The sequence below is a fragment of the Fundulus heteroclitus genome, chromosome 13, assembly GCF_011125445.2.
Source record: "Fundulus heteroclitus isolate FHET01 chromosome 13, MU-UCD_Fhet_4.1, whole genome shotgun sequence".
NCBI classification, from domain to species: Eukaryota; Metazoa; Chordata; class Actinopteri; order Cyprinodontiformes; family Fundulidae; genus Fundulus; species Fundulus heteroclitus.
Genome location: NC_046373.1, coordinates 32,872,153 through 32,886,476, shown reverse-complemented (window position 1 = coordinate 32,886,476; position 14,324 = coordinate 32,872,153). Strand labels below are relative to the sequence as shown.

Below are 14,324 nucleotides of genomic sequence, written 5' to 3'. Positions count from 1 at the left end.
TTTTCCAGTAATAAAACTGTAAGTGATGATTCTATTGTGAGCTATAGGAGGAAAAGAGGAGAGAAAGCTGTAGTTGGGTTAAAAACCTACCATTTTAGCCATTAACTTGTAAATGCCTCACAGTATAAATTCTGTGAAATTGGATTAGACCTACATCAAAGTCGGAAAGTTTGCAACATTCACAGACAGCATGATGTACATGCAGCAGAATTGCCTTGTTTATTAAAAATCTATCAATTGACTGCTGCAGCTGTGGTTGTTTTCTAAATAGAAACCGTCAGAGACTTTTTTCCGAGGCCTTCTACCCTGGTAATTAGTTTTCACGCCAGTCCATCGGTGTGGGCGTATTGTCATGCCAGCGCCGGTCCAAGTCCAATCTTTGCATGAAGAATATGTGTTAGCTTTAGAGCAGTTGTACATCATATGAGCTTAGGGACCCACGGCTGCTTTTTGTTGTTATTGTGCAGAAAAAAACAAATTCTATTACTAACACTAAGCTGCCTTTGTGTTATAAATACTTAGATGCAGAAAGTCACTAAAAAAATTAGGAAAAGAAAAGATAAAGAATGGTTAAAACAAATCATTTCTTTGAAGTAATGTTGCCTCTTTACTTGGGCGAGTTGTCAGAAAGTTGCCAGAATGCCACAGATATTTGTTGTGTTTGCAGCCTTTTTAGACTGAAACATCACAATGTGAGACAAATAATGACCGCAGTACGGCCACACTGCATGTATATCCTTTCTGTCCAAATCAGAATTTTTTATTTTGGTCATTATTCTTTTGGTTGCACTTTTAAATAGTGTTGCTTTGGAAACCACTTTCTCTTTTCCCTATATTAAATACCACACCATACCCCCTTTATTTATAAAGCACTTTAAAATAAAAGTGTTGTACATACATATAATAACAGTAATATTAAACCAGACAAGTAAAACACAGACAAGCTAAAACAGAATTTTTTTTTGTTGAAAACAAAATTAATTAAAAGTAATTAAACATATAAAAAAATAGTCAACCTCTCAGGATGTGCAAAATGCTTCCACAAACAGGTGTGTTTTAAGAAGAGTCTTAACGTCTGAAAGAGGGAATCCTGCCTGACATACAAGTGTAGATTATTCCCCAACTGTAGAGCCACTACAGCGAAAGCACAATCTCCTCTTAATTTATGTTTTGATTTAGGGACAATAAGGAGCTGCTGGTTGGCAGACCTTAGGGAGCAGGCAGATATATGGGAATGCAGCAGCTCAGAATGTAGGGTGGGGGGGGGGGGGGGGGGGGCCATTAATAGAATTGAAAGCAAATAAGAGAACTTTAAAACAGATCCTAAAATGTACAGGCAACCATTGAATGGAATTTAAGATGGGGGCTTATGTAGTTTGCCTTCAGAAAGAGATTCAAAGGTTATTTAGAATAATTAGAAAAATCTAGTTTTCAATGACTACTGTTCTTTAGGATTTTGCTTTTTGTTTTTGCAATTGTTTTTTTAGCCTCCTTTCCTCTGATGCCACCAAAAGTGCAAAATGCTGCTAGTTTGAACATCCTACAGAGCTCTCTCATATCCATCATTTGAACATGGAAAGAGGATGGTACAGCTGCAAAGACACAGACATCCACCTAAACTGAAAGTTATGTGAGTTGGAAAGGGAGAACGTCAATCAGAGAAGAAGAGTCCAGGGTCACTCTGGAGGAGCTGTATAGATCAGATAGGAGAGGACAGGACAGTCAGTCATGCTGCGGCTTTTATAGGATTGTAGCAGGGAAAAAGCCATTGTTTATAGAAAACTAGAAGAAGTGCTGCTTATGGTTTGCAACAACTAATGTAGGAGACACAGAAAGCATCTGCTCAGATTAGATTAAACTACAGTATATGGCCAAATATGGTGTGTGGAACAAAACTAAGACTACACATGATCCTGGACAAATCCCCACTGTGAAACATGGTGATGGCGTCATGATGCTGTGAGCATCCTTTTTTTTTTTTTTTTTTTCCCAGTGTCCTGTCTAGCAATATGGCAATAGGAATTGATATCTCAATGCCAGATAGAGCTCGACAGATTTTGCTTTTACAAGTGGAGCAAACAGCTTTCGCCATAGTGCTCCACTTGATTTATGCTTGTAAATAGCTTTATTATGATTCCTGCAAGGAGAATTTCAAATTATATGGACATGACAATGGGAGAGTAAAGGAAGAACAAAAAGTGAAAGAAAAGAAAAAAAGAGTAGAGGTGAAAGAAAGAGGAGATAAAAGGAAGAGAATGATAAAACGTCCTCTGTCTGCTCCATCACCTGGAAAGAGACACAAAAAGAACAGCACAACCAACAGACATAAAGCAACAGATACACTCGAATAACACCTAGATGCCATTGCTAAATCATATATATTATTATGTAAGCTGACATGTGTAATGTGATATTTGAAAAAAGAAAGTGAAAAAACATAAATAAATAAATAAATAAATTATAAGATTACTGTATATAAGTGAACACTTAATACCTGGGACCCAGCACCTGTGGGAGATGTGAAAGTGCACTAATTTAGGTGAAGATTATCCAGAAATAGCTTGATAGTGATTGTGGAGAACCGAAGACCCACCTTCCCCAAGCACAGAGGCAGGCGTCAGGGGACCCGTAACCCCGGACTCCCAAAGGGGTCCCTAAAGCAGGTCGCCCAGGAGGGGCCGACACAGGATATCTGCAACCCCCCCCCCCCAAGGAAGGAGCAGAGACGACCCCGAGGAAATCCCCCAGCCACCGCAATGCCGACGCCCTTAAGAGCCGCGGAGACGAGCCCGTGGGCTCCGCCGGCAGCTAGCCCCGCTGAAGTGGTCCCGGCCATGGGCCCTGAGGGCCAGAGGCCCCAGGGGCGCCCCGCCCCCGCGACGTGGGCCCCGGCCGCCCCCCGGGGGGCCAGGCCCCGCGAAGAGGCCGCCGGGAGTGGGCCGGCGCACGCCCGGGAACACGCCCCAAACCCGAAGCCAACCAATGCGCCAGGGGGCCAAGGCGCCCGCCAACGAAGTGGAGGAGGGCAGGACGTGGGGGGATGGGCTCCGCACCTATCGGAGACTTGAGATGTTCTTGGGAGAGGGAGCGGACCACACCCATACCTGGAGAAAAAAAAAAAACTCATTCACCCCATCCCTCCCTTGTGCCCCACTCACCACACAAAGAGAAAAAAAAAAAAAAAAAAGACGCTGTATGTAGTGGTATCAAGGTAGGAACGAATGTGTGAATATGTTCCCAGGGGGAGGAATAAAGAATTGTTCCGTTCCGGCTTGAACTCGACTATGCTTCGTCTCTTTAAGAACCCACAAAAACATAACAGAACATGGTGTCAGAATGTGCTTAAGAGTGCTGTTCAAGAAGAGGGGCCAGAAAGACGAGCGTAAATACCAGAGGGTATAAGAAGAAAAGACAAAGAGGCGGAAACTCGTAAGAAGAACGGTTGGCGGGAGCTAACGGTAACTGGCCCGTAACAAAGCCGTAACAGCGAAAAAAAAAAAAGGAAAAAAATGGCCCAATATCAAGTAAAACCGCCTGAGCAGTTCTCATTCAAGGCAGAAGATTGGACAAAGTGGATAAAACGCTTTGAAAGATTTCGGGTCGCCTCAGGTCTGGATGTACAAGCCGACGAGAACCAAGTAAATGCGCTAATCTACTGTATGGGGGAGGAAGCAGAGGATATTTTGGTTTCCCTACACCTCAGTCCGGAACAAGCAAGTGAGTACGAGACAGTCAAACAAAGATTTGAGGCTCACTTTGTAGCTCGAAGAAATGTTATTTTTGAAAGAGCAAAGTTCAATCAGCGGCAGCAAGAGGTGGGCGAGTCGGCAGACAGCTTCATCACCGCGCTGCATTGTTTAGCTGAGCACTGTGGATATGGTCCACTGCATGACGAGATGGTGAGAGACAGACTTGTGGTCGGACTCAGAGACTTGCGCATGACGAGATGGTGAGAGACAGACTTGTGGTCGGACTCAGAGACTTGCGGTTGTCAGAACAATTACAAATGGATCCAGAATTAACTCTTGTGAAAGCAGTCGCAAAAGTTAAACAGAGTGAACTCATTAAGAAGCAACAAGAGCTATTAAAGACGAACTTCAAGGCAGAAGTCGTGAATACGCAGCTCGACAGTGTGCACTCAAAGCCACAAGGGGGCGTCAGAGTCAAACAAAACAAATGGCAGCCGAATCAGACGTTTAAAAAAACCCGACCCTGCTCAAGGTGCGGAGACACAAAAGGTCACGCATTTCTCCAATGTCCAGCAAGAGAAGTCATATGCAACAACTGCAAAAAGAAAGGACATTTTGCAAGGGTGTGCAAATCAAAGAAAGTGCATGAAGTATGTGTGGCAGCAGTGTCAGAGGATGCATCTTCAGAGGAGATTGCATTTTTAGGAACATTGTCAAGTGATTCTGCAGACAGTCCATGGATGACAGAATTAAAAATTGACAATAACAGTGCAGTGTTTAAAATTGACACTGGTGCTGATGTGACTGCAGTCCCAACACATATGTATGAGAAGGGACAGTACAGTGACCTACAGAACACTAAAAAAGTGCTCATGGGGCCAGGTAGATCACAACTAAAGGTAAAAGGAAAATTCACAGCTACCTTGCAAAGAAAAGACAAACACGTAATGGAAGACATATATGTAGTTGAAGGACTAAATACACCTTTGCTGAGTAGGCAAGCAGCTACTGCACTTCAACTAGTTGCAAGGCTTGACGTAACTACTTTGGACTCTAAAGAGACTATTAAAAAGGAGTTTCCAGAGCTCTTTTCAGGACTAGGCACAATGAAAGGAGAATACAACATCGTTCTCAAACCTGGAGCACAACCATTTTCAGTTTCGACACCCAGGCGTATCTCTCTCCCTCTACTGCCAAAAGTAAAAGAGGAGCTGAATCGAATGGAGCAACAAGGAGTCATCTCCAAGGTGGAGCAACCTACAGAATGGTGTGCACCTATGGTGGTGGTTCCAAAGCGCACAAGTGAACGGGTGAGAATCTGCTCGGATCTCACTCAACTGAACAAATCAGTGTTAAGAGAGAGACATCAGCTTCCTTCAGTTGAAAATACTTTAGGTCAGCTCTCCGGTGCCAAGGTATTTTCAAAGCTAGATGCCAATGCTGGTTTCTGGCAAATTCCTCTAAGTAAGGAATCCTCCTTGCTCACGACTTTTATCACTCCCTTTGGTCGCTATTGTTACAATCGTCTTTGTTTTGGACTCTCTTCAGCCCCAGAACATTTCCAAAAACGCATGCAGCAAATTCTGGAGGGCTTGGAGGGAGTTGTTTGTCAAATGGACGATGTTCTAATTTGGGGATCAAACCAGGATGAGCATGATGAGCGGCTAAGAAGAGCGCTTGATCGTTTGAGGAATGCAGGTGTGACACTCAACGATAAATGTGAATTTTCCATGTCAAAAATCAAGTTTCTTGGTCAAGTCATTGAGGCTAACGGGGTCAGTCCAGACCCAGAGAAAGTGAGCGCGGTGAGAGCCATGAAAGAACCAAGTGACATTTCAGAGGTGAGACGTTTTCTAGGCATGGCAAATCACCTGGGAAAGTTTTTGCCTCATTTAGCGGAAAAGACAAGGCCGCTCAGAGAACTTTTGAAAAAGAGTAATATGTGGAATTGGGGACAACAGCAAATGCTGGCTTTTGAGAGCATCAAACAAGATTTGACAACACCCCCAGGACTAGCACTGTATGATCCTTCAGCAGACACGCTGGTCTCTGCTGATTCGTCTTCATATGGTCTCGGAGCCGTCCTACTGCAGAAAAAAGGCAATGCGGACTGGAAGCCAGTAGCGTATGCATCGCGAGCGCTGACCACCACAGAACAACGATATGCACAGATCGAGAAAGAAGCGCTGGCCACTACGTGGGCTTGTGAGAGATTTGCAGAGTTTTTGATCGGGAAAGACTTTCATATACAAACCGATCACAAACCACTTGTTCCACTGTTCGGCTCAAGAACTCTGGATGAACTTCCTCCACGTATTCAGCGTTTGAGAATGAGACTCATGAGATTTTCATTCACAATCTCACATGTAGCAGGCAAGGAAATAGCCACTGCGGATGTTCTTTCAAGAGCACCAGTTGCACATTCCGGGGATCATCTTCACGAGGAGGAGATTGACCTCTACGCAGATGCCGTAGTCGCAAGCATCCCGGCTACTGAGAAGAGACTCAAAGAAATACAAATGCACCAGGACAAGGATGAAGTTCTGCAACAACTGAAGCAGTTTTGCATAAGTGGTTGGCCAAACAAATTTGACATTGAAAAGACGTTTCAACCCTACTTACCTTTCGCAGGTGAGCTTACGGTTCAAAATGGTCTGTTGTTACTTGGGTGTAGATTAGTAATACCAAAGTCACTGAGACTTGATATTCTGAACAAGCTACACGAGGGCCACTTGGGCATCACAAAATGCAGGGAACGTGCTAAACAATCTGTGTGGTGGCCAGGTCTCAGCAAAGATCTGTCAAAACTAGTCGATAACTGTGACACTTGTGCATGTGAGAGAATTCAGAACAAAGAGACAATGTTAGCTTCAGACCTTCCTTCACGTCCATGGTGTAAAGTTGGTGCAGACTTGTTTCAACTTGGTAAGAATCAATACCTAGTACTGGTTGATTACTTTTCCAGGTTCTTTGAAATTGCAAAACTTTCATCTACCACGTCAGAGGCTGTTATTGACCACTGTAAATCTATTTTCGCCAGACATGGCATTCCAGAGATAGTGCGCTCAGACAATGGTCCACAATTTGCATCTGTGGCTTTCCAAGAGTTTGCACAAAATTGGGGCTTTTCACATGTTACATCTAGTCCTCACTTTCCACAAAGCAATGGTGAAGTAGAGCGTGCGATCAGGACGATCAAGAGTTTACTCAAAAAGTCCAGTGATCCGTATTTAGCTCTGATGGCTTATAGAGCATCACCCTTAGCCAATGGGTATAGTCCTACAGAACTACTCATGGGGCGTAAAATACGCACTACTGTCCCTGTGATTCCTTCACAGCTGGAACCAAACAGAGCTGACTTAGGAAAAGTGAGAAAGACAGAAAAGAGTTATAGATTGAGACAAACACAGAATTACAACAGGAGACACAGAGCTTTTGACATGCCTAGCTTGCAACCAGGAGACCATGTCTGGGTCAAGGACATACGACAGAGGGGAACGGTGGTGTCCACTGCAGGCACTCCCAGGTCTTACATCGTTGAGACACCAGGCGGCAGCCTCAGGAGAAACAGGTATCATCTATCTGAAACACCAGTAGCTCCACAGCTGCACGTTAATGTTCCATCGGCAGAAAACCATCTGACAGAGACTGAAACAACAACTGAGAGACTCCCTGACTCCAGTCAACAGTCTCCACAGCCTGAGAAACGCTATCCTACACGAGTCAGAAAACCACCAGGGTACTTGAAAGACTATGTTACTTGAGTTGGGTTATGGGGCAGAATAATCCTCATATTTGGTTCAGGGGTCTGGACCATCTTCTCCATCCCCTAATCGGTTCACAAAATGTTGGTGTAAAGAGGTTGTTATGCTGGTAAATAGTGAGTTCATCAAAAAAAAAAAAAAAAAAAAGAGAGAATTGTATTTGTATTTTGAGTTGTTATAAATAAAACTGTATTTTGAATACAGACGAAAAAGCAGAAACAATGGTTTACAATGCAAATTAAGACTCATTGTTGTGTAAGAGTCACCTGTGTGTAAAAAGGAATTGCTCTTGTTGAGAAAGGGGGATGTAGTGGTATCAAGGTAGGAACGAATGTGTGAATATGTTCCCAGGGGGAGGAATAAAGAATTGTTCCGTTCCGGCTTGAACTCGACTATGCTTCGTCTCTTTAAGAACCCACAAAAACATAACAGAACACTGTACACACATTCCCACATAACACTCACATCCAACACTGACCAAAGGGGGGGGGGTCACCCCAAATCGACTATACGACTGCTTGTGCCCGACCCCCGGCCCCGGCCCTAGACCAGACGCCCCCCGGACCGGGCCCCCCCAAGAGGGCGGGCCAACACGACCCGCACGAGCCACCCGGCCAGAGCCCCCCCTCCCCCTAAATACCTAATAAACCCCCTCCCTCCCTGTGAGCATCCTTTTCAGCACGATCAAAAAGCTGGTCAGAGTTGATGGTGTTGTGCCCTAATGCATGTATTAAGTTATTTAAATAACTTAATATCAGCCTAGACAGCTGATATTAGGACAATAGTTGAAAGCGTGATTCGAGCACTGGCAATCTTCTAACAGCAAACTCTGCACATGGAATGAGTGACAACTTCTCTTTAAGTATAAGAATTTATTAACAGAAATAAATAAACATCCAGAGAACATTACTATAGAATGCTGTTTATCTGAATTACCACTATATTTCAATCAACAAATCCTCTCTACTTGGCTGGTGAAAGTTAACTAAACCGCTTAAAGAAACTAAGGAGCTATGCACATACAAAAAAACAAAAGGACAAATAAGGATAGTTGAACACCATCATCATAAGAATAATTCAGTGAATCTGGGGTCTAGGACAACCAAAGTTCATCTTAAAGAATATGAAATGTGGGTAAATTAGCTTAACTAGTTTAGAACAACATCTGATATGTGTTCAATCCATTCACTTCAAGTTAGATAAAACATAATTTGAGTAAATCAAATTTTAAAGAATGATTTGCTAAAATTTTCAATTAACAACCTTTAGGACACTTGATTTTTATTAATGTGATTATTTCTCCTGGAAATAATTATTCTCCTGGAAATAATTAAGACTCAAATCAGTAACTTATGAGGCTATAGAGGGATGTGGAGGAGGATCGGTCATGTGGCCATCAGCTTGATGGGTTAATCTTATAGTTATACAAAACACCATTAAATGGACATTAATATTCCTTATTAATGCTGTACTAATGCTTTTAGCACTATAGAAACGATGGCGGGGCTAAACAGTCATAATGTTTAAACAAGCCATAGTCACGTTTACTAGGGTTGCTAGTAAATTATTAGGGAAGTTAATAGCAGCTAATGCTAGCGAACATTCGGAGTTCATTTAAAAAGACTTTTAAGCCAAATTCTGTTGTAATGAGTGGACTGGAATACACCAACATTAATGTCTCATCAGTGTTGAAAACCTTTATGGAAATAAAGTTTGTCATAACTGTAAAACACACCAAAAACACATTAGCATAGCATTGTTTTAAAATTGCTAGCATGACCTTAGCCTGGAAGCTCTAGGTCTTTTTACCTCGGTCAAACCTTAAAAACAAGACCGTAAAAACACATTCAAAGTAAACCATTTGACTTTCCCCTCCCATTTCTCTGCCGAACCGCTGCCTCTGTGTCCGTTCAGTTGACTCTGGGACATCCAGTTGGAACCAGCTGGTTTCACTCGTTGTGAAAACCTGGCTTGGGTGAGTTTTTTCCCCCGGATCTCAGGTGGGCTGTGCACGGGCTGTGGAGGCCGCAGCATGTGGATCTCTGCACGGTAGAGGTGTGGCTCAGCCCTCCGGGTCAGCTTTCTCCTGCACAGCTTAGGTTTGTTTGTCTCCAAACCCCCTTGTGGGTCCATGGTGGCCTTGTCTCCCCAGTGGAGACCTCCTCACGGTCCACAGAAAAAGAGGGAGATGAAGGGGGAGAGCCTGAATTCATAGCAGTGGCACCCTGCTGTGATAGGGCAGTTCCTGAGAAAATTTGCCTATAGCTTTTCACATTTCTTGTGGCTTCAGCCTTAGAGTCATACTGTTATTTCTTTCTAGTCTGATTTCACAACAATGGTTAGATGGATGGTGCTAAATACAGGGCAGCTGTGGGCCAAAGTTTAGGTTCTATGTGCAGTTCTTGTATAGACATTACAAAAGACTTGCAACTCTGTATGGGATGAAAGGTGGTTCTACAAAGCCAGTTTTACGAAGCCAAAATCCTACTACAAACGCATGCCCCACGTTTCTGATTTATTTAGAAAATTATTTGTTGGTCTAGACTCTAGTTCATGAAATCCCAGTAAAATTCATTGAAGTTTGTGGTTGTAATTTGATAAAGCGGGAACAAAGGCACAGTATTCATATCAGTCAAACACAGAGGCTAGCTGCTTGTGTTTTACACATTAAAAAGCCAGACGGTAAGGATACACTGGGTAGTACTGAAACAGGAGTCTTTAGGGAATGAGAGCCTGTCTCTCAAAGAAATCCCTATACAGGAAAAATATTAATAAAATGAGATTTGCAAAATAAAAACTATATTCCTTAACAGTAAGAGTATTTTGTTTAAATGAATAACCAGACTGCAGCTTATTTGGTTTCCAGCACGTCTCTCTGGGCTGTCACCAGGGAAAAACAGCCACTTAAGCATAACGCAGTGCTGAGGACAGATATTGATGCTCAGCCTGCTGCCTGGGTATAATATTGTAAAAGGTCGTTCTTCTTTTCCCAGCATTTTTAGTACAGTTCTATCTCTCACCTCCAGCTCTGCCGAGGGGAGATAGCACCAAGGTGTGCTGTAATTTTCCAGCGTTTTCTCATCTTTATCTCCCTGGCTGCTTCGGTTCTGTATGCGGGGAGCATGTCCGACACAACTCAAAGTGTAATCTCACATTGTGTAGCGGCTTCATTTAAATAGGGCCTTTCTTATGGGGTCGTCACCCCACTCTTCTGCTCAAGCATGGCGCTCAAAAGATGAACTCAGGGCTGTAACCTACCAGGCCCCTCACACATAGTCCACAGCTCCGGTGGGGATAATGCTGTCAGTCTATTCCCACACAGACAGCTTTGGTACTGGAGAGAAAGCGAAGTGGATGTTAAAAATTGTCAGCAAATTTACAGGATGATCCATCAGTCACAGTTTATTTCTAAATCGCTTCTTGTTTAACTGTGCTTCCTCTGGCTTGATTTCTAAATATGTCAGCGGTACTTTTTCCGAGTCTTCCCTCAGCATCGACGTTCACACCAAAGACTGTTGTATTTAGTGCTACATGAGTTGTTTGTTCACTGCTCTGGACACAATTAGAAGTTTTACAGGTCATCACTCAGTGCCGTTCAAGTGCCTGAAATCCACCCAATTCCAGTCAATAGCACATTTCTTGGTGTTGTTCTCTTCTTGGGAATTGTTAGGTCTCAAAAACACTAGCTTACAACAAACATTTCTATAGAATACCAAAAAGAATACAGTCTGGTTTTATTGCTGACATCAACAACCTGTTTGCAAAGTGAGCTGCAATCTTAAATGGAAACCAGAAGTCAGATTCCTTCAAGGAGACATTTGATTACATAAATTAAAAGGGTTTGTGGACCAGTAAATTTAAATTAAAACCTTATGCATCCATCCATCCATCCAGCCTCCCAGCCATCCTCTGAACTTTGTTGTTGATCAAGTCGGTGAAGGGCTGATCCTTCTTCTATTCAGCGACTGTTTGTGCACATGAAGGAAACTGTGATCATATATTCCTAACCTACAGACTGAAACTGTTAGTCTTATAGTTCCTCCCCTCCACACGTACGCATGAGGGATTAGCTGTAGGTGAGAGCGACGATAAACCAGTAAAAGAAGCTGCAGCAGTCGAGCATTAGAATGTGCTGGAGCTTTGTCAACTGGCTTTGGGCCCTCACTCGCAGCAGGGTCCCTCTGCTGGACGGCTCCATGCCACTGGAAGAAAAATCACTTTCACCCTGCATCTGAACCACAAATGATAAGGATTCATTACCATAAGTTTATTTTCTCCTGCTGAACTGGTTGCCGAAACAAAAGGGCAGTTGATTATTTTTTTTCTTGATCAGTGTAGCATTGAAGGGGTCTGGTCTAGGAAGGGGGAGGGGCCAGACAATGAAATCCCTTGCAGGGAGAAGGGGGAAGCTGACACGCACAGAAGGCAGGGAGGACGGCTGGATTCCCGAGGTGGGATCAGGCTGTCCAGCCTTCACAATGGCCCCACAAGATGAGATGGACACACAAAGGCGCGGAATGTGACAGTTCGTCCAGTCGGCCGGCCACCGTCTCCTGAGATGACGAGCTGGCTGCTGCCTCCTCCACCTTCACAAAAGCCTCCTTCAGCATTGTCCTGAACGTTTGACAGATTTGACATATTAGACTCAGTTCACAGAACCAAACACTCCCTGGGAATAAACTCATTTAAATAAAAAAAGCAAAGAGACTTCAGTGTGTTTCCTTCAGTCTTCTTGGGTTTTCTACAAGCTCAGTCCACCACATGAAACATCTTGTAAATGCCTATTTGTGAAATCATAATTGTCATTTTTAGGAGTCAAGTAAAACACATTTAATGCTTTTATGCCAGAAAATATGCTGTTTTTCATTTGTTAGTAGTGTGATACAGTAGTTTACCTACTGGTATTTCCAGATCCTGCACTAACACGGCAATCACTGGTCAGCTGCAGCAACAAAAACGTGCGTTCGTGATTTGGAGACCAAAATAACTGCAGGGAATTAATTCTAAAAAGAATGAAAGGAATTAAAAATAAATTGTAGTTAGCTTTACTTCTTGTTTCTGGGTTCTATTTTTCCTGATAAATAAATATGAAGCAGAGATTCTGTCCTGTGAGAAATGGATCATTAATAATAAGATTTTTTTATTTTTTTATATACCAACTACACCTTTATTGATGTAGGCCTGAGCTTCCATTATTGGGTGAGGGTTTGTGTTTAGGTGTTGCTTTCTCCATTCAGAGAGAACAGCTTGTTGGTTCATCTTTTCTTTCTTTAGTTCTCTTCCATCGTTTTCCCGCTGCAGCAGCCCATCTGTTCTCACACACCTGCTTCCTAATCCACCAACCAGCCTCCTCGTTTATCTACAGCTTGGATCACTCAGTCTTTCTCTGATCATCCTTTTTTTCCTTCCATATTCCCGTGCTACATCGTTTCTTATTATTACCATAGTTAGTAAGCAGCTATATGTCTGTAATTTCCTTTGAGTTTGGATTGATATCCTCATTGGGTTCTATGACAGATTTGTCTTCCTGCCTTCATCCTACTTTTGGGTCCTTATAGAATAAAAACCACAGCCTATGGTACAAGTGATGGACGCCTGTTGTATAACTGTTTCCTTTGCTCAATGATTTACCAATTTATTCTGTAGTTTTCCCCCCTGTTCCATACGTGCATGTTTTCAGGTTGCTAAAAAGCAAAAATAAATGGTAAACAGTAAAATTAAATTGGTCTGACATTACTGTGTTTCTCTAAATAAAGTTAAGATTTATCTACTTTCTGTTTCTGAAGCTTTAACTCGTTACAATAAAAACTGCGTTTATTTATACACCTTTAATATCTGCCTTTAATTCATATTAACTCCTGGCATGATAGATTTATGCCAATAACACCTCTTAAAGCAGAATTTACACAGAATCTAACAATAATTATTTCTGATTTTACTTCTTTTTTTTTACAAGTTGTAATTAAATTCCACATTTCAAACACATCGTGTCTGTTTTTTACTCGCAGGGTTTGTCATCCTTTTCATGCAAAATCATTTAAATGTTTGAGATCTTATGTAACATATGTGGTCCTTCAGATTACTCCAGAAAATGGGAAGATGCTGAAAGTAAACAAATTATATAACTGCAGATGAATAAATTGAAGGTGAGTCGGATAATGATTGCATTCAGAGTGTCTGTTGACTGGACAATGAACATTTACATAGTCTGAAACTTTTGTCCTACACATCTAAAATGTGCCACTTCAACCAGCTCTTCATCTAGCTGCATTTGAAAGAGAAGTTCAGTTTTAAGCATTTAATGGAGAGCTAAGAGCGGTGTGTGTTTTTATTTGAAGGCCATCACAGCTCCATCTTTGTCAGCATGGGTTAAGTCCCAGTTTACACCTTGCGGTTTGGTTTCTATTTTTTTTTTATCTCGTGACAATTATCATCTCAAAGGCACAAACAGAACTATTTAACACGCAGAAATAATCAATACAATACAATCCCCTCATGCACTGCAGACAGATTCTAATTCAGTATATTTCTAACCCATTCTAGTTACAATAAATGTTGTTTGTTATGCCAGTTGGTAAAAGATTGTCTAGTGAAAGAAGGAAGGTAGTCATCATAACGGGTCCCAGTCCATCACCGTGCAGGACAGACAGAAACTCTTAATGGCAAACTGCATGCAGAAAGAGGCCAGGTTGGGATTTAAACCAAGGACCTTCTTGGTCTGCAAAATAACTATGCTGACAAGTGTTACACCATAAAGCCTTCGGTGTGAAAAACAGTGGATTATGTAATGGATTATCACCTTTCCATTGGAGGGTTACTGTGCACAAAACATTCAATGCTTTCCCTTTCACTTTTTCATGTGCTTGCAATT

The 14,324-nt window shown here is 42.3% G+C and overlaps 1 protein-coding gene across 1 annotated transcript; it reads left to right on the top strand.

Annotated features, from left to right (window-relative positions):
- The first annotated feature begins 3,265 nt into the window (after nucleotides 1-3,265).
- Nucleotides 3,266-7,600, top strand: LOC118565343 (uncharacterized protein K02A2.6-like). The gene is made up of 2 exons (XM_036145605.1): nucleotides 3,266-3,899; nucleotides 3,950-7,600. The coding sequence occupies exons 1-2, from the start codon at nucleotides 3,510-3,512 to the stop codon at nucleotides 7,451-7,453; spliced, it is 3,894 nt and encodes a 1,297-aa protein (XP_036001498.1). The 5' UTR covers nucleotides 3,266-3,509; the 3' UTR covers nucleotides 7,454-7,600.
- Nucleotides 7,601-14,324: the final 6,724 nt, after the last annotated feature.

Bases quoted from the DNA above. Each gene is read 5' to 3' on its own strand.
- LOC118565343 (XM_036145605.1), top strand. From the start codon at position 3,510: ATGGCCCAATATCAAGTAAAACCGCCTGAGCAGTTCTCATTCAAGGCA. The intron at 3,900-3,949 runs GTGAGAGACAGA...CATGACGAGATG, and splicing joins GTCCACTGCATGACGAGATG to GTGAGAGACAGACTTGTGGT.